Raw genomic sequence first — 17,563 nt, 5'->3', positions numbered from 1 at the left:
GGGAGGTGCCCGGGAGAGGCCAGGGCTCCTCTGGATTCTAGCCCCTGGGCTGGGCTCCTCCCCGGGGCCTGGCTGTCCCTTCCCGGAGCCCAAGTTTCCTCTTCTGTCAGTGGGCACTGGGTCTGCCTGCTTGCCTCTTGGGGTTTGCTGTCAGGGTTTGAAGAGACCATGGACGCAAACAGTATGTAAGGCTTTCAGGTGTGCTGTTGCTTCAGAGGCACAAAATTGTCCTTTATCATCTCACTGACCTCCTGCTACTGGAGAATCTCTGAGTGGGAAAGCTCTTCCTTGGTCAACATGCCCAGCCTCCTCCCCTCCAGATTCCCCCACAATGCTCCTGCCAGCTGGCCCACAGGGAAATATCTCACTTTATGTCACTGGGGACAGTGGCACTCCCAAGGCCTCAGCAGGGATGCTGCACTGCCCCAGATCCTCCACTGGGTCAGGAGCTACCACTTGAGTGAGATGGCATCACCCTCCCACCCTGAAATCCATCTCCACTGGGTCTGGGGCAGCAAGGCACAAGAAGGCCCCACGACAGGCCCAGCCCTGCCAACCTCTGGGGGGATGAGAACCAGAGACAAGTAGGTCACAGAGGTTAAGAGTGTGGGCTCTAGAGTTAGACAGAGCCTGGGTTCTACTCAGAGCCGTACCACTTACTGCCACATAACCTCTCTAAGCCTCAGTTTCCTCATCTGTACAATGGGGATAAATGTGAAAAGCTATGTGCAGTGTTTGGCACTGTGCCTGTGACATGATAGGCTCAAAATAACTCCTGGGCCTCTGCTGCCTGCTTTCTCCCTCCCCCATCAGGACTCTCATGCTGGCAGATGTCAGTCTATCCATCACTGGCATCCAGGTATTACAGCATAACCTCTCAGTCCACGGCCCTCGTCCTGGTTCTTGAGGAATTATGGTCTGATTTAAGGTCAGTTATGAAAGTTCAAGGGTGAGAGTATGAAAAAGGAGATATCAAGGCTAACCGGAGCAATCTGGGAAGGCTTCCTCTTAGAGGGGGCCTAATGCTGAGTCTTGAAGGACAGGCAGATGGGAATGGGTACGCAGGAGTGGAGGTGAGAATGAGCTGGGCAAAGGGGAGCCCTGGAAGCTATGGGGAGAGGAAGGGGGAGACAGAATAGAGAAGTCTTAAATGCCAGGTGAGGGGGAGCAGGTCATTCTCAGAGAGGAAGCAAGAATCAAATCTGGCCAGGTCACTGCCCTGCTTCCAAATTGCCAAGCTGCGGTACTCAGGATCATACTCAATGTACTTCCCCAATCTCCCCACCACCTCGCCCATACTGCAGGCTGTGGCCACACCAGCTTCGCAGCTCCCACCCTCTTCCTTTTGTGCCTGTGGTTCCTTCTGCCTGGAATGCCCTTCCACCTACCACAGGCACAGCTGTGCATGCACATGCATGCACGCACACGCACACACACCCACGCACACTGCTTAACTTTTTTTTTGGCCACACCGTGTAGCATGCAGGATCTTAGTTCCCGACCAGGGATCGAATGCGGGCCCCGGTAGTGAAAGCGCGGAGTTCTAACCACTGACCCGCCAGGGAATTCCCAGCATTTTTTTCAAGATGAAAATTGTATTGTTTCTCCTGATTGTAAACTACATATTGATTCTTAAAATTCAGAAAGTTCAGAAAAGTATGAGGACAAAGTCAAGACCACCAAACCACTACTAATATGATGATCCTTCCAGACATCGCTCAGCACACACACGTGCATGTACACATAGGCTACATACACTCACTCACTCGGTGTTACATAAAGGACGGCAGATCACATGCTGCTTTAGAAGCCACTTTTTCAATCACATAATATCAAGAACACCTACTCTTATCAACAAATCACTATTTTAGGGGCCACATGTATGGACTCATACTAATTCAACCAGTCGGCTCACCAATGGGCATTAAGTAATTCCTTGATTTCTTTTGCTGTGTTTCTATCACAACAGGCCACAGTAAACATCCTTATCCCTGCATCTCTGTGCATTTGTCATTTGGCTCTTCAGGATAATTTCATAAGCAGAACTGTTGGGCCATAGGAACACACGCATAAAATCTAAACCACATTGCCTTCTGAAAAAGCCACACCTATCTGCACTGCCAAAGTGAACGGGGGTGCCACCTCCATGCCCTGGCCAATACTAGGTTTCGTCTATCATCCTTGCCACATGAAAGAGTATCTCACTGCCACTGTGTGTGTGGTTTTATTTATTTCTCACTTTCTTTTTTTTAAAATACAAATGGTGTCACGTATGTACAGTTCTGCACCTGGCTTTTTCCACCTGACACTTCTTTCACACCTTTTCCACTTGCTTATTCAAGAATCAGGTAAAAAGTCACCGACTCAGGTCAAGAACCTCCCAAAGTACCCCCTCTGATGCCCACAGCTTCTCCCCTTGCTGATGAGGTATCAGTGGGTACAGGAACAGGCAGGGGGCCAGAAAGGTTGGAATACATCATCCCCACCTAGGAAGCCAGCCTCCTGGGCAGCAATGACGAGGCTGGCTTATCCTGCCTGCTGAGCTCACGCCTGCTCAGCACATCCCATCGGCCGGCCAAGCCTGCCTGTGGGCCTGCTTGACTGAAACCCAGGGAAGGGTGACTTCTAAGCCAAACCCCTCTTCTGCCCAAGCTATAATTTCCTGATTAGGTGCCACACACTGATTGCTTCCTGCTGCCCTTTCCATCTCTGGAGCTCCCAGGGCTCCCGAGCCAGGAGCCGCTGGACCAGCAGACTTCAGAGCTTCCACCAGGCAGCAAGAAGGTGCCAGGAAACTGGCTAAATGAGACCCGTCTGAGAGACCACCTTCCCTCCTCCCAGAGGCAGGCCCTGCTCAGGAGGGAATTAGGGCTTGATTCTTAAGGTTCAAAAAATAGCTTTGATAAGAAAAAACAAGGCTGCTGTGAGACAGTAGAGCAGAGGGGTACATGTGTGGTCTGCGTTCAGATACTAACTCTGCCCCCCAGTGATGATCTTGCCAAGTAACAGTCTCTCTGAGCGCCGCTTGCCCACCTATAAGATGAGGATAACAATTCCCTAGAGGACGTTGCACCATATTATAGCAGCAGTTAGAGCCAGACACGCTTGGTTCTTCCCCCTTAGTTATACAGCCTTGGGTAGGTTAATTGCCTCTTTGAACCTCAGTTTTGCCACCTGTTTAATGGGGATAATGAAAGTACCTAAGTGTTGTTATGAGATTCAAATCATGTATGTCAAAGTGTCCTAAACAGAACTACTGATAAAACAGAAGGTGGTATTTTCCACAGCCAAAGAGAACAGGCCATACCTTTGGAGCCTCGGCCTGACCTCTGCTTGGACTCCTCCTTCGCTGGCCCAGCAGCATGTTTTGAAGAGTCTTTTCATCTCATGCCCCAATCCCAGGCATCAAGGCCTCAGTGGGGAAGAAGGGAGTCAAGGGGCAGCTGTGCTCTCAGGACACTGAGCTCTGGGCAGTGGGGTGCCTCTGCTGTGAAAGGTCATTGCCCCATCACCAGTTTACAAAAGTTGGGGTCAACCTCCAGTTTCCTCAGAGTTTTAGAGCAGACTCTTCATCCCCCTATGGCCTCTGCCACCCTTCCTTTTGAGACCTCAGTTTCATTTTGCAAAATGCCAGTCACATTTGGTGCCACCACCCTCAGGGGTACTTCACCTAGAGGCCTCAGATCACAGCTGGGAGCTCAGTCAGTGGTTCGTAAAGCCCTCTAAACATATCCCAATTTTAGCCTAAGAGGTCCTTATTACACACCGCCCCCTTTATGTCACCCAAACATCATGCAGACCCCAAGTGGTTGAATCTCTTCATAGGGCTCCATTTTTAAAAGACACAGTTCAGGGCTTCCCTGGTGGCGCAGTGGTTAAGAATCCGTCTGCCAATGCAGGGGATACGGGTTCGAGCCCTGGTCTGGGAAGATCCCACATGCCGCGGAGCAACTAAGCCCGTGCACCACAACTACTGAGCCCGTGTGCCACAACAACTGAAGCCTGCATGCCTAGAGCCTGTGCTCCGCAACAAGAGGAGCCACTGCAATGAGAAGCCCGTGCACCACAATGAAGATTAGCCTCCGCTCGCCGCAACTAGAGAGAGCCCTTGCGCAGCAACAAAGACCCAACGCAGCCAAAAATAAATAAATTAATTAATTTTTAAAAATAAAAACAAATAAATAAATAAAAGACACAGTTCAGCAACTAAAAATCATCCCTAAATAATTTCCATCATTATTTGCCTCTCTCAAGGAACATCAGTGGGGATCCAGCTGTCACCCTACAAGGATACTTGCTGTCTCCATTTGTCCCCTTTCCATTCTCACCCTCCAGCTGGGTCGGAGCCTCTGTCCAAAGTCTCTGACTCCCAGCCTTGGCTTTTACTTCCTTCCTCCTCCATGTCCCGGCTCCTATCGTGTAGGTCCGATGAGCCTTGCCCATTACCCTGCTTCTCCACAGTGAAGGAGAAGCCAGGAGCCAACCAAGAAAGCACAGATGCTCCCCTTTCCTTCAGCTCTCCAGCCCTGCCTCCCCCATCCCCCTAGGGCTGCATCACACCAAGACTTAAGTGAAATCAGAGCTAGAACTCGGGGAAGGTGCGGCATGTGGCGGACCAAGCACAGACGAAATTCTTGGTGCAGGGTGTGGGGAAGAGTAGGGTGCTCGTGTGTTGGTAACTCTCACCCCATCACACTGAGCTCCTTTCTCCTAATTTCCCAACCCCTGTGACTAGAATCAGCAACAATTACCTCTCCTTTCTGAGTAGCCTAGTTAGGAATTCAGAGCCGTCTCCTCCTGACCTGGGGAAGGGCGGTTCATTGTACAAGGTGTCCTGTCTCACCCACATTTGGGGAAAACATCAAGATGTGCAGTTTCCAGCGTCTCAGTATTGGATTTTTAGGGGCTGTTGGACTGAAGAGGAGCACTTATAGTCTCAGTCCTGCCTGGATTTCCATATTATAGAGACTGCTTCCTGCTGGTGGAATCAACAAGCAGTTTAAAAAAACCCCCAAAATCCAGCCACCTTCCAAACACCTCTAGACTTGGATTCCATATCCTTCTTACAAGAGCTGGGGGAGGGCCTGGGTGTGACCAGAAGACTCAGACCCAGGTCCCGGGTATCCCACTGCAGCCCCAAACCACCCAGCTGGCAGGATGGAGGTGGGCGAGCCATTTGGGGACAGCTCTGCTGGATCCCGACGCTGGGGGAAGGAGGAGGAGGGTCCTGCTTTCCACAGCCAGGCCTGGGCAAGCAGAGCCACTTCTGCCCCAAGCAAATCAATTGAAAGCCTTGGCCAAGCCTGTTTGAGTTGGTGAGAGCCCAAGTGGGAATTCCAATCTGCCAGTGTTTGCTCTGCAGGCAAAGAGAGCCAAACAGAAATGCTGCTCTGGGACTTTACACCAAATATCCAGTGGCTTGTTCTGCCAGCAGTGCTGAGCCAGCCGTCTGCACATCACCCTCTCCCAGCTCCCTGCTCTGTGAAAGCCTTCTGCTTGTGCCCTTAAAGGAAGCTTGCCCTCCCACACCACAGCCCCACAGCCCGTGCCTGGGCTTCCCTGCTGGGACCGGGCCCTGCAGGTGCAACCGGCCATCCCATACCAGCTCCACCTGGACACGCATTCCCCCCTACCCAGCCCCAGGTTCCTGATCTCTGCTTCCTGCTCTCAGCTCCACGCTTTCACCACTCCCACCCCCCCCGCCCCAGCCACCTCGTCATTGGCCCAGTCCCTCTCAGCCCCTGATCAGGAAAGCCCACGGCAGCTGGCCTCACAGCAGAGGCAGAGCTGACAGCCAGGAAGCACGAACCATAGTTGACTGTGTCTCTTTTTTTTTTACACTGTCACATGTATTTTATTTGATCTTTATAGCTGAACAGTTTTATCAGTTTTATCAGCCCATTTCTCAGACGAAATAGCTGAGGTTTCAAAAGACCAGACACCTTGCCCGAGGTCGCCTGATTAAGGAATCCAAGTTTCCTGACTCTAAAACCATGGTACTCACTAACTTGCCTCCCTGCAGAAGTTTTTAAATCTTTTGTTCACTCCCAGAGGCCTAGGGCAACTCCCACGATTCCTAGTGGCAGCAGGCGGAGATGTTTCCGCATTCCCCCATGCAACACTGGCACATCCAGTGTGGGCAGTTGGCAACGTCTGCTTTATCCCAGTCCTGAATCGGAGCCACTGCCTGAGGCCTGCATCCTGGGCTGACTGGGCTGCACCCACCAGAGCCCCCCCGGAAGCCCCCAGCCAAGAGTCGCCCCCTTCACAGTTAGGTACTGGGTGCACACCCCGCTTACTTCAGGGCCACCTCCCAGGGCACTGGCACGAAGTTCTCTCCACCCGAGGAAGGAGCGAGGCCAGACGCCCTGCCCTCACAGGGCTCCCCCACTGCACGGCGATGGGTCTCACGCTCCAGAGCGATCCTTCTTGGCACCGTTTCACACAGTTCTCAGTTTGGTCCTGAGTGCGATCACTTGCAAATGGAAATGATCTGAGTATCTTAGAAGACACATGCTCTCTGCATTCACACAATTATTGTCACTTCCTCAGGGAAATTTTCTCTCATCCGTTCTGGCCGGATGACTGTCTCCCCTAGATAACCGTGGGCACCAAGAGGGCCAGGACGAGACTGTGGCTTTCTCGTCACAGAACCCCCAGCACCCTGCACAGCTCAGGAAATAGTAGTCGGGTGAATGAAACCACGAGTAAAGGCTTCCACCAGCCCTTGTCCTCTGGCTTCAGGGGTGCCGTCATCCAGGCCTGGAGCCCACGGGACCCCCATGGGACCCTTGTCCAGCCATTCTCAATTCTACATGTTTTCTACTGACCTGACTCCCCAGGGTGGGCCTGGGCACCCAGCTACAGATGCTGGCTTCCCACCCACAGCTCAACCCAGAACTCATGTCTCCTCTAAGAATAGGGCACCGCCAAGGTGACAGGCCTCAAGAACACTCCCCAGAAATGGGAGCAGAGGGGGCACTGCCGGGCCTCTGGTCTGGCCAGTCGGGAGCAAGGGGTACCAGCCACCCTGCCCCACCTGGGCCTTCAGATGGCTCCGTGGTGGCCGGGCCGGGATGGCGCCAGGACCTTGCCAGCTGTGGCAGTCATGTGGCCAGGGACGACACAGAAAAATGCCACCTTTCGAGTAAAGAGTTCTAACTAAAGGGGAGGGAGCAGCCCAAAGCTCCCGATACTGCCACTCCTCTGGCCCCTGCATGAGGTGCCCCCCTGAACTGCACGCCACACAACAGTATCCTTCCAGTCACGGCTGCACCCCTGGGGCACCACCATCACTGTGAGCCTGGGAGAAGCAGAGTAGAACCCCAAAGAGGGGCCTCCAGGGCTCTGGGTGCACAGAGAGAGCTGTAGCTCTGCCAGGTGTGGGCACACACACAAAGATGAGGGCAGCAGAGCTTCCAGGACCAGTAGGGCCACACCAGCTCAAAGGAGCCACGCACTCTTATGGGGCGGCTGGAAGCCCTTCTCGGTCCGGGGTCCTCAGGTGGCTTTCCCAGGAACCCGGTGGGTCCTTGATGCTGGGGTCAAAGGAGGAGAGAGCCAGTGTGGACCCTAGGTGTGTCTTCTGGTCAGGGGGGGCCTTGAGCCTCCCTCTCCCCACTCCCTACTCCCAAGGTCTGGCTGTGTCATGTGAGGGAGGAATCAGACTTCATGGGCATCTACTCAGGCCCAATTCCCAAAGGTGGAGAAATGCCATGATCACAGCAACCGTGAAGAGGCCAACTCAGAAAACCTGTGTTTAGTTGGCGGGACAGGGTGTCACAGCCTGGGAGGCCCTCGGTGCCTGGGTGCCCACACCCACTACTTCTCCTCGACCTTCTCCAAGGACTGGGACTGCTTCCTCTGGGGCAAGTCTTCAAGCATCAGGCTCAGCACGTGCACGATCTCGTAGTACAGCTCCTGAAGCCTGGAAATGGAGGAGGAGAGGAGGCCTGAGCTCACGAGTGGGCTCCATGCCGCCCTGGCCCTGCCCACGGCACTCTCGCACCCGCACGTTCACCACTCCTGGTAGGTGTGGGGTCACGGAAGAGCGAGGACTTCAGAGCCACATAGGGCTGGGCTGGGAGCCCGGCTGTGCCCCTCTACCTGTGGCCCCAGGAGTAAAGTCGTTTCACCGCATGTGTCAGGTGGGAGGCAACAGACTCCTGGGCTCGGAGCGAGGTGAGCCCGTGGAGGTGCCCAGACGCTGCCTGGTCCACGCCTGGGCCAACACTGGTCATCCCTAGATCCCCTCCTTTTAGTTCCTCCTGTCTGCGAAGCCCTCAAGGCAGCTTTTGTTGAGAAACCAGGCTAATCGTGCACCTCCCCTTCCTGCAAGTAATGGCCAGAAGGACCCCAGCTAACTCACACTGAGCATAGCCCTGGGCCAGGCCAAGCTCAGAGCTTCACACACATTGCTTCCATAGTCAGCCCCTCCTGTGCCGGGTAGGAAAGGGACAAAGACTTTGCCAGAGTCACACAGCACCAAGCCAGGGGCTTCAGCTTCTGACTTGCCAGCCAGCAGCGTTCTCTCGGCCCTCTGAAAAGTGCTTGGTGAGGAGGGTCTTGGAGAGTCAGAGGAGCCAATATTTAAAAACAGGTCAGGGTGGGCTGGGGAGGCCAGTGGGTGGAGTCTCCCCCAGCCACAGGCCCGTCCGCACAGCAGCCCAGCCCCTGCACACCGCCAGGAAGGGCCTCGCCCGACCCGCCCTGCACATCAGCCATTGCCCCCCTGGGCCTGGGGCCAGGTCAGCGGAGCTGGGACTGACTTGTAGATGGTAGCATCCTGGTTGTCCAGAGTGGACAAGTAGACATCAATGAAGGGTAGGCTAGTGCCAAAATCATCCAAGACCATGGGGTCAGTGTGCCGCAGGGTCTTCTTAAACTTCTCCACCAGCTCAGTGAAACTTTTGTGGTCAACATTCTTCTAGAGAGGGAAGCATAAAGAGAGCAAGGATGAGGAGGTAGTGACCGGGCTGCACAGAGACCTGGGGGCCAGGCAGAGGCCTGACCCTGGCCCCAGGATGAGTCCTGAGTCTAATCACAGTTCACCCCAACCCCTTCTGGGCCTGGACCCCCCTGACTGAGGTCACCTGGTGAGCCACCATCCCTGACGTGAGGACAGGTGACACGGGAAGGAATCGGTGAGAGCCTGAGCGTGGCTCAGCATTTCACCCTGTTCTGGACAAACCTTGGGCACACCGAGACAGGCGGGCATCTCCACCTCAGAGAGGAGGCTGAGGAGGAAGGCACCAGCCACTTGGCGGAGAAAGGGGCAGCATGCTGTTCACGACCCGGCCGAGCACCCCAGCAGCTCAGAGCACTTCGGCCGAAAAGAGAGGACGCTCCTCCAGCCCCTCACAGTTGTATCATGCTTGAGAGAAAATCTCCAGCCCACTGTGCTCACTCTTGTTCCAGTTTAGAAAAACTGAGGTTAGTAACACCTGTCAGGGCCTCCGTGGCCTCGCCCACTCAGCGGACGGGGACGAAGCCTGCTTGGCACCCAGCGAGTCCTCAGGAACAAGAGTGCTCCAGGCAAAGGGCCCAGCAATGGAGTTTTGCCCATGAAGGAGGGAAATATGATAATCACAACACTCAACACTTGAAGAGGTCCAGAGAAACATAAAAATACAGAGAATAACGTCAGACTCTGAAAAGTACAGGGGGGGTGAGTAGCTGACTTACCAAGTGCCACAGATGCCTAAGGCCACCCGCCCTCCACGCAGGCCCCCAGGCCCATCTTCCTGGCCGTTCCTTCAGCCCTGACTGTCCCTCTGCTTGTCCGCCGGCCCATGGAGACCACCTACCTGCGTCTGCATCAGCTTGCTGACCTCCTCCTGCTGCCACTTCAAAATCACATGCTTTTCTTCCATGAGTGTCATGTGTCTCTCTAGCATCAGCTCCCGCTCAAACTTTTTGACAGAGTCCTAGAGGGTGGGAGGATGGAGGTAAGATATGGGCTCTCAGTGCGCACCACTCCCGTCTTCCTTCTTCCCCAGTCTTCCACTGATGCTCCGGCCCCTCAGCAGGAGGATCCCCTCACAGGCCAGCCCCCAGCTCAAGCTGCCAACTGTAGCTGCAGTGACTTCCTAAGCACCTACCCTGCAGGCCACCATCCTGAGGGAGGGAAAATGCAGGGCTCAGGGAAAAGAGTCAGGCTGCGGTAGAGCCTGGTCACCCCCCCTCCACTTCAGGAGGGAGATCGCTCAGTGTCCTCCCTTGAGACTTGGCCCATCCGCCTGCCACACTTACCACTCCCCCATCCTTACAAGCACCACCTCACCTCCGTGTGAAAGATCATCACACCCACGAACATGCTGAGGAAGACGAAGGAGGCAAGCAAGATGAAGATGATGGTGAATGAACGGCTCAGAGTAAAATTCCGGGCGTCCAGCTGCTGCTGCAGGTCTGTCCAGCCATCGACCTGCTCAGGCAAGGCAGGGTACGCTGAGCGCCTAGGCCCAGAGCGGCAGGCCTCCTCTCACCCACCGTGGGGAGCCCCAGCCCCACCGAGGAGCAGGCCGGCTTCCTTCCACATCAGCCCTGCGACAGCCCCTAATGCTCTGACTCCAGGGCACACGTGCTGGCCTGGAGCTGCACGGCACCACTGGGTGGGGGTGCTGCTGATCAAGGCGCCCTAAGGGCTCTCCTCCAAAAGGCCTTCCATCCCTCCCCAAAAGACAATGCCTCTCTGCCCTCCTTTGGAGAGACCCCGATCCTTCCAGAGTCCAACAGAATCTAGACTCTGAGACTTGGGCTTTGCAGGCTTCTTCTGGGTGGCTTTGTGACAGCCTGTTCCCAAAAAGGCTCTGTGACATGGGTTTCCCTTCTAAATTCAACTTAATCTGAATGAATTGTCTTTTGAAAACTTTTTGAAAGTTTTACACCCCTGTGGGACAAATAAGGATGCTCTAGGGAGTCACAAGATTAGAGATAATCTTGTGGCCAGGGCACTGGCCTATCCTTAGTCCTAGGAGGCCAGCCCCCAGCTTCCCCAGACCAGCTAAGTGTCTGAACATGGGAAAGGCCCCCAAGTGAGGCCCAGCATGTCCACACGCCCACACCAGCTGCCAGTCCCTTCTCAAGTCCCCTGCCCCTACCGCGGCTCCCAAACACGGTACCGTGGCCAAGCTGAAGAGGGTAAAGAAGGCCAGAGCCAGGTTCCCCCAGTTATTCAGGTCAGCACTCTCTGGAACTCCAAATAGGCAGAAGCCCAGGACAGCGAAGACGTACATCAGGACGAAGAGCAGGACGAGCACGGAGGCCACGGTGCAGGCTGTCTGCCCCATGGCGCTGATGAGTGTCTGCAAGGCACAGGCACTGGGACTAGGCCAGGCTGCAAGGCTGGGTTGGACTCAGAGGACAGGGGTCCAGCCCGTCCCGACACCAGCTGCCCCAGAATCCAGTGCCTTGCCTGGCACATGGCAGATGCTCCATAAATGGCTGGATGAATGAATGAGTGAATGAATGGGAACTGTGCCCAGACTGAGGGCTGGACCAACCTAAGAGTGGTTCATCAGTGCCTGGCATCCACGCTCAGTTGCCCACGGGTGGATCACCCGTGGTGTCCCAGGTCTCGTGCAGTCTCCCCATCAGCACCACTAAGCACTCCACTTGAACCCCAGCCTGCCTCTGTGGTCATCCTAAGGTGCCCTGCTCCCACCCCTCAGCTGGGCACCAGCCCTGAATGCTCTTCCAGGCCAAGGAGGAGTATGGGAACTACCCTGGGAGTGGGAATGAAGAAGGCTGAGAGGAATAGGATTTCTCAATTCTTCTGGGCCCCATTTCACAGGCAGGTCTCCACCTTGGGACCTCAGTCTTCCCCCATGAGATGGGTGTTTGTCTTATCTCCCATGCCTCATCGTTCCTTCTCCATGCCCTGGAGTCTTGCATATACGTGTTCAGCTACCTTGATACTGTCACAGATACCATGTCAAGGTAGGAAGATGTTCCCATTTCAAGATGCAGGATCAGAGGCTCAAAGAAGCAAAATGCCTTGGTCACAGTCACACTCTGCTAGAACGGCAGAGCGGGAACACATTCTCCAGCCCCTTGCCTTGCACCACCACAGTCAACCACAAAAGCACCTCTTTCTAAGCCAAGATACTATTTATTGACTTAGCAGTAGGAAGGGAGGTACTGGTGGAGCTGGGACACAGGACAGTGAAGTTTTGACAGTCTGGGGTAAAGTGCAAAACAGAGAGACAACCCAGGAGCACTGGGGCTGGTTGCCCTGTATGTGGACCACTTTGGCAGCTACCTGCAAGGGTGAATGCATACCCGACGCCCCCCTCCCCTCCTTGAGGGAAGAAAAATCAGTGTTAAGGGATTAATTCCAAAAGAACTGAGCTGTAAAAAAATTGCCTCCAATCCTGCAAGAGAGACAGAACTTCTTTCCCAAGACTGCTAAGACTGAAGAGGTAAGAACTCATGAAAAAGGCTGCAATGGGACACAGTCTGCAGGTGACATCTTCAGGGTGCGGAGGGGCAGGGCCACGTGGAAGAACCTGAGGTACCTTGGAAGGATGAGGGAGAGGCCCCGGTTGGGTCTCCCACTTCCAGGCTAGTGCACAGGCCCAGTGCCACCCGAGGTCAAAGCCAAGCAGCCTCGAGAACAGCCGTGCAGCAAAAGTCACACTCTCCGGAAGCCTGTGTGGGACTGACTCCTGACCGCTGGTCTTGGCCACGTTCTTCAAGCACTATCCAGACAGGCTCCATTATTCTGCAGTCTAGAAGGTTCAGAAATCTAGTCCCGGGAATGAGCCTCCAAGGTGGGAGAGCTGAGTCCAGGATGTTGGACCACCAGAGAACTCCCAGCCCCATGGAATATTAATCGGTGAGAGCTCTCCCAGAGGTCTCCACCCCAACACTACGACCCGACTCCACCCAAGGGCCAGCAAGCTCCAATGCTGGACGCCTCATGCCAAACAACTGGCAAGACAGGAACACAACCCCACCCACTAGCAGTCAGGCTGCCTAAAGTCATACTAAGTTCACAGACACCCCAAAACACACCACCAGATGCAGCACTGCCCATCAGAGGGGCAAGATACAGCCCCACCCACCAGAACACAAGCACCAGTCACCCCCACCAGGAAGCCTACACAAGCCACTGGACCAACCTCACCCACTGGGGGCAGACAACAGAAGTAAGAGGAACTACGATCCTGCAGCCTGCATAAAGGAGACCCTAAACACAGTAAGTTAAACAAAATAAGAAGACAGAGAAATATGCATCAGATGAGGAGCAAGGTAAAAACCCATCAGACCTAACAAATGAAGAGGAGACAGGCAGTCTACCTGAAAAAGAATTCAGAGTAATGATAGTACAGATGATCCAAAGTCTTGGAAATAGAATGGAGAAAACACAAGAAACGTTTAACAAGGACCTAGAAGAGCTAAAGAGCAAACAAACAGTGATGAACAACGCAGTAATTGAAATTAAAAATACTCTAGAAGGAATCAATAGCAGAATAACTGAGACAGAAGAACGGATGAGTGACCTGGAAGATAAAATAGTGGAAATAACTAATGCAGAGCAGAATAAAGAAAAAAGAATGAAAAGAACTGAGGACAGTCTCAGAGACCTCAGGGACAACATTAAACGCACCAACATTCGAAGTATAGGGGTCCAAGAAGAAGAAGAGAGAAAGAAAGGGTCTAAGAAAATACTTGAAGAGATTACAGTCGAAAACTTCCACAACATGGGAAAGGAAATAGTCAGTCAAATCCAGGAAGCGCAGAGAGTCCCTTACAGGATAAACCCAAGGAGAAACACGCCAAGACACACATTAATCAAACTGTCAAAAATTAAATACAAAGAAAAAATATTAAAAGCAGCAAGGGAAAAGCAACACATAACATACAAGGGAATTCACATGAGGTTAACAGCTGATCTTTTAGCAGAAACTCTGCAAGCCAGAAGGGAGTGGCAGGACATATTTAAAATGATGAAAGGGAAGAACCTACAACCAAGATTACTCTACCCAGCAAGGATCTCATTCAGATTTGAAGGAGAAATTAAAACATTTACAGACAAGCAAAAGTTAAGAAAACTAAGCACCACCAAACCAGCTCTACAACAAATGCTAAAGGAACTTCTCTAGGCAGGAAACACAAGAGAAGGAAAAGACGTACAATAACAAACCCAAAACAATTAAGAAAATGATAATAGGAACATACATAGCAATAACTACCTTAAATGTAAATGGATTAAATGCCCCCACCAAAAGACATACACTGGCTGAATGGATACAAAAACAAGACCCGTTTATACGCTGTCTACAAAAGACCCACTTCAGACCAAGGGACACATACAGACTGAAAGTGAGGGGATGGAAAAAGATATTCCATGCAAATGGAAATCAAAAGAAAGCTGGAGTAGCAATACTCATATCAGACAAAAGAGACTTTAAAATAAACATTATTACAAGAGACAAGGAAGGATGCTACATAATGATCAAGGGATCAATCCAAGAAGAAGATATAACAATTGTAAATCTTTATGCACCCAACATAGGAGCACCTCAATACATAAGGCAAATGCTAAGAGCCATAAAAGTGGAAATCGATAGTAACACAATAATAGCAGGGGACTTTAACACCTCACTTATACCAATAGACAGATCATCCAAACAGAAAATAGATAAGGAAACACAAGCTTTAAATGATACATTAGATCAGATGGACTTAATTGATATTTATAGGACATTCCATCTAGAAACAATAGAATACACTTTCTTCTCAAGTGCACATGGAACGTTCTCCAGGATAGATCACATCTTGGGTCACAAATCAAGCCTTGGTAAATTTAAGAAAATTGAAATCATATCAAGCATCTTTTCCTACCACAACGCTATGAGACTAGATATCAATTACAGGGAAAAAAACGGTAAAAAATACAAACACATGGAGGTTAAACAGCATGCTACTAAATAACCAAGAGATCACTGAAGAAATCAAACAGGAAATCAAAAACTACCTAGAAACAAATGACAATGAAAACACAATGACGCAAAACTTATGGGATGCAGCAAAAGCAGTTCTAAGAGGGAAGTTGACAGCAATACAATCCTACCTCAAGAAATAAGAGGGTCTTCCCTGGTGAAACAGTGGTTAAGAATCCACCTGCCAATGCAGGGGACACGAGTTTGATCCCTGGTCCGGGAAGATCCCACATGCCACGGAGCAACTAAGCCCCTGTGCTACGCAAGCCACAACTACTAAGCCCTTGGGCCACAACTACTGAAGCCCGTGCGCCTAGATACAGCCCATGCTCCACAACAAGAGAAGCCACTGCCATGAGAAGCCCGTGCACTGCAATGAAGAGTAGCCCCTGCTCGCTGCAACTACAGAAAGCCCACGTGCAGGAACGAAGACCCAAAACAGCCAAAAAAAAAAGGAAAGAAAAAGAAACAAGAAAAATCTCAAATAAACAACATAACCTTACACCTAAAGCAGTTAGAGAAAGAACAAAAAAAAACCCCAAAGCTAGCAGAAAGAAAGAAATCATAAATCAGATCAGAAATAAATCAAAAAGAAATGAAGGAAACAATAGCAAAGATTAATAAAACTAAAAGCTGGTTCTTTGGAAGATAAACAAAATGGATAAACCATTAGCCAGACTCATCAGGAAAAAAAGAGAGAAGACTCAAATCAAAATAATTAGAAATGAAAACGGAGAAGTAACAACTGACACTGCAGAAATACAAAGGATTGTGAGAGACTACTATAAGCAACTATATGCCAGTAAAATGGACAACCTGGAAGAAATGGACAAATTCTTAGAAAAGTACAACCTTCCAAGACTGAATCAGGAAGAAATACAAAATATGAACAGACCAATCAGGAGCACTGAAATTGAAACTGTGATTAAAAATCCTCCAACAGGGCTTCCCTGGTGGCGCAGTGATTGAGAGTCCGCCTGCCAATGCAGGGGACGCAGGTTTGTGCCCCGGTCCGGGAAGATCCCACGTGCCGCGGAGCAGCTGGGCCCATGAGCCATGGCCACTGAGCCTGCGCGTCCGGAGCCTGTGCTCCGCAATGGGAGAGGCCACAACAGTGAGAGGCCCACGTACCACAAAAAAAAAAAAAAATCCTCCAACAAACAAAAGCCCAGGGCCAGATGGCTTCACAGGTGAATTCTGTCAAGCATTTAGAGAAGAGCTAACATGTATCCTTCTAAAACTCTTCCAAAATACTCCCAAACTCATTCTATGAGGCCACCATCACCCTGATACCCAAACCAGACAGAGACACTACAAAAAAAAGAAAATTAAAGACCAATATCACTGATGAATATAGATGCAAAAATCCTCAACAAAATACTAGCAAACAGAATCCAACAATACATTAAAAGGATCATACACCATGATCAAGTGGGATTTATCCCAGAGATACAAGGATTCTTCAATATATGCAAGTCAATCAATGTGATACACCATAATAACAAACTGAAGAATAAAAACCATATGATCATCTCAATAGATGCAGAAAAAAGCTTTTGACAAAATTCAACACTGATTTATGACAAAAACTCTCCAGAAAGTGGGCATAGAGGGAACCTATCTCAACATAATAAAGGTCACATACGACAAACCCACAGCAAACATCATTCTCAATGGTGAGAAACTGAAAGCATTTCCTATAAGATCAAGAACAAGACAAGGATGTCCACTCTCACCACTATTATTCAACATAGGTTTGGAAGTAATGGCCAAGGCAATAGGAGAAGAAAAAGAAATAAAAGGAATACAAATCAGAAAAGAAGGAGTAAAACTGTCACTGTTTGCAGATGACATGATACTATACATAGAGAATCCTAACGATGACACCAGAAAACTACTAGAGCTAATCAATGAATTTGGTGAAGTTGCAGGAAACAAAATTAATGCACAGAAACCTCCTGCATTCCTATACACTGACAACGAAAGATCAGAAAGAGAAATTAAGGAAACAACCCATTCACCATTGCAACAAAAAGAATAAAATACCTAGGAAAAAACCTACCTAAGGAGGTAAAAGACTTGTACTCAGAAACCTATAAGACACTGATGAAAGAAATCAAAAATGACACAAACAGATGGAGAGATATACCATGTTCTTAGATTGGAAGAATCAATATTGTGAAAATGACTATGTCCAAAGCAATCTACAGATTAATGCAATCCCTATCAAATTACCCACGGCATTTTTTACAGAACTAGAAAAAAAATCGTAAAATTTGTATGGAGGGCTTCCCTGGTGGCGCAGTGGTTGAGGGTCCACCTGCCAATGCAGGGGACACGGGTTCGTGCCCTGGTCCGGGAAGATCCCACGTGCCACGGAGGGGCTGGGCCCGTGAGCCATGGCCACTGAGCCTGTGCAGTCCGGAGCCTGTGCTCCACAATGGAAGAGGCCACAACAGAGAGAGGCCCGCGTATCGCAAAAAAAAAAAAAAATTTGTAGGGAGACACAGAACATCCCGAATGGCCAAAGCAATCTTGAGGGAAAAAAAAATGGAGCTGGAAGAATCAGACTCCCTGATTTCAGACTATACTACAAAGCTACAGTAATCAAGACAACA

The 17,563-nt window shown here is 50.9% G+C and overlaps 1 protein-coding gene across 2 annotated transcripts in view; it reads right to left on the bottom strand.

Moving 5' to 3' along the window:
* Positions 1-5,709: 5,709 nt before the first annotated feature.
* The window catches only part of CATSPER3 (cation channel sperm associated 3), a 46,960-nt gene continuing 35,106 nt past the window's right edge, over positions 5,710-17,563 (bottom strand). For both annotated transcript variants that reach the window (XM_067731796.1, XM_067731795.1), the window contains 5 exons: positions 11,121-11,303; positions 10,283-10,423; positions 9,807-9,926; positions 8,769-8,926; positions 5,710-7,927 (listed from right to left, as the gene is read on the bottom strand). In XM_067731796.1, the coding sequence (XP_067587897.1) occupies positions 7,822-7,927; positions 8,769-8,926; positions 9,807-9,926; positions 10,283-10,423; positions 11,121-11,303 (708 nt within the window). In that variant the 3' untranslated portion in view covers positions 5,710-7,821. The remainder of the gene's footprint in view (positions 7,928-8,768; positions 8,927-9,806; positions 9,927-10,282; positions 10,424-11,120; positions 11,304-17,563) is intronic.

Source organism: Pseudorca crassidens, chromosome 3 (assembly GCF_039906515.1).
Source record: "Pseudorca crassidens isolate mPseCra1 chromosome 3, mPseCra1.hap1, whole genome shotgun sequence".
In the NCBI taxonomy this organism is placed as follows: domain Eukaryota; kingdom Metazoa; phylum Chordata; class Mammalia; order Artiodactyla; family Delphinidae; genus Pseudorca; species Pseudorca crassidens.
Note: the sequence above shows the minus strand (reverse complement) of the source record. Positions and strands in the feature narration are given on the sequence as shown.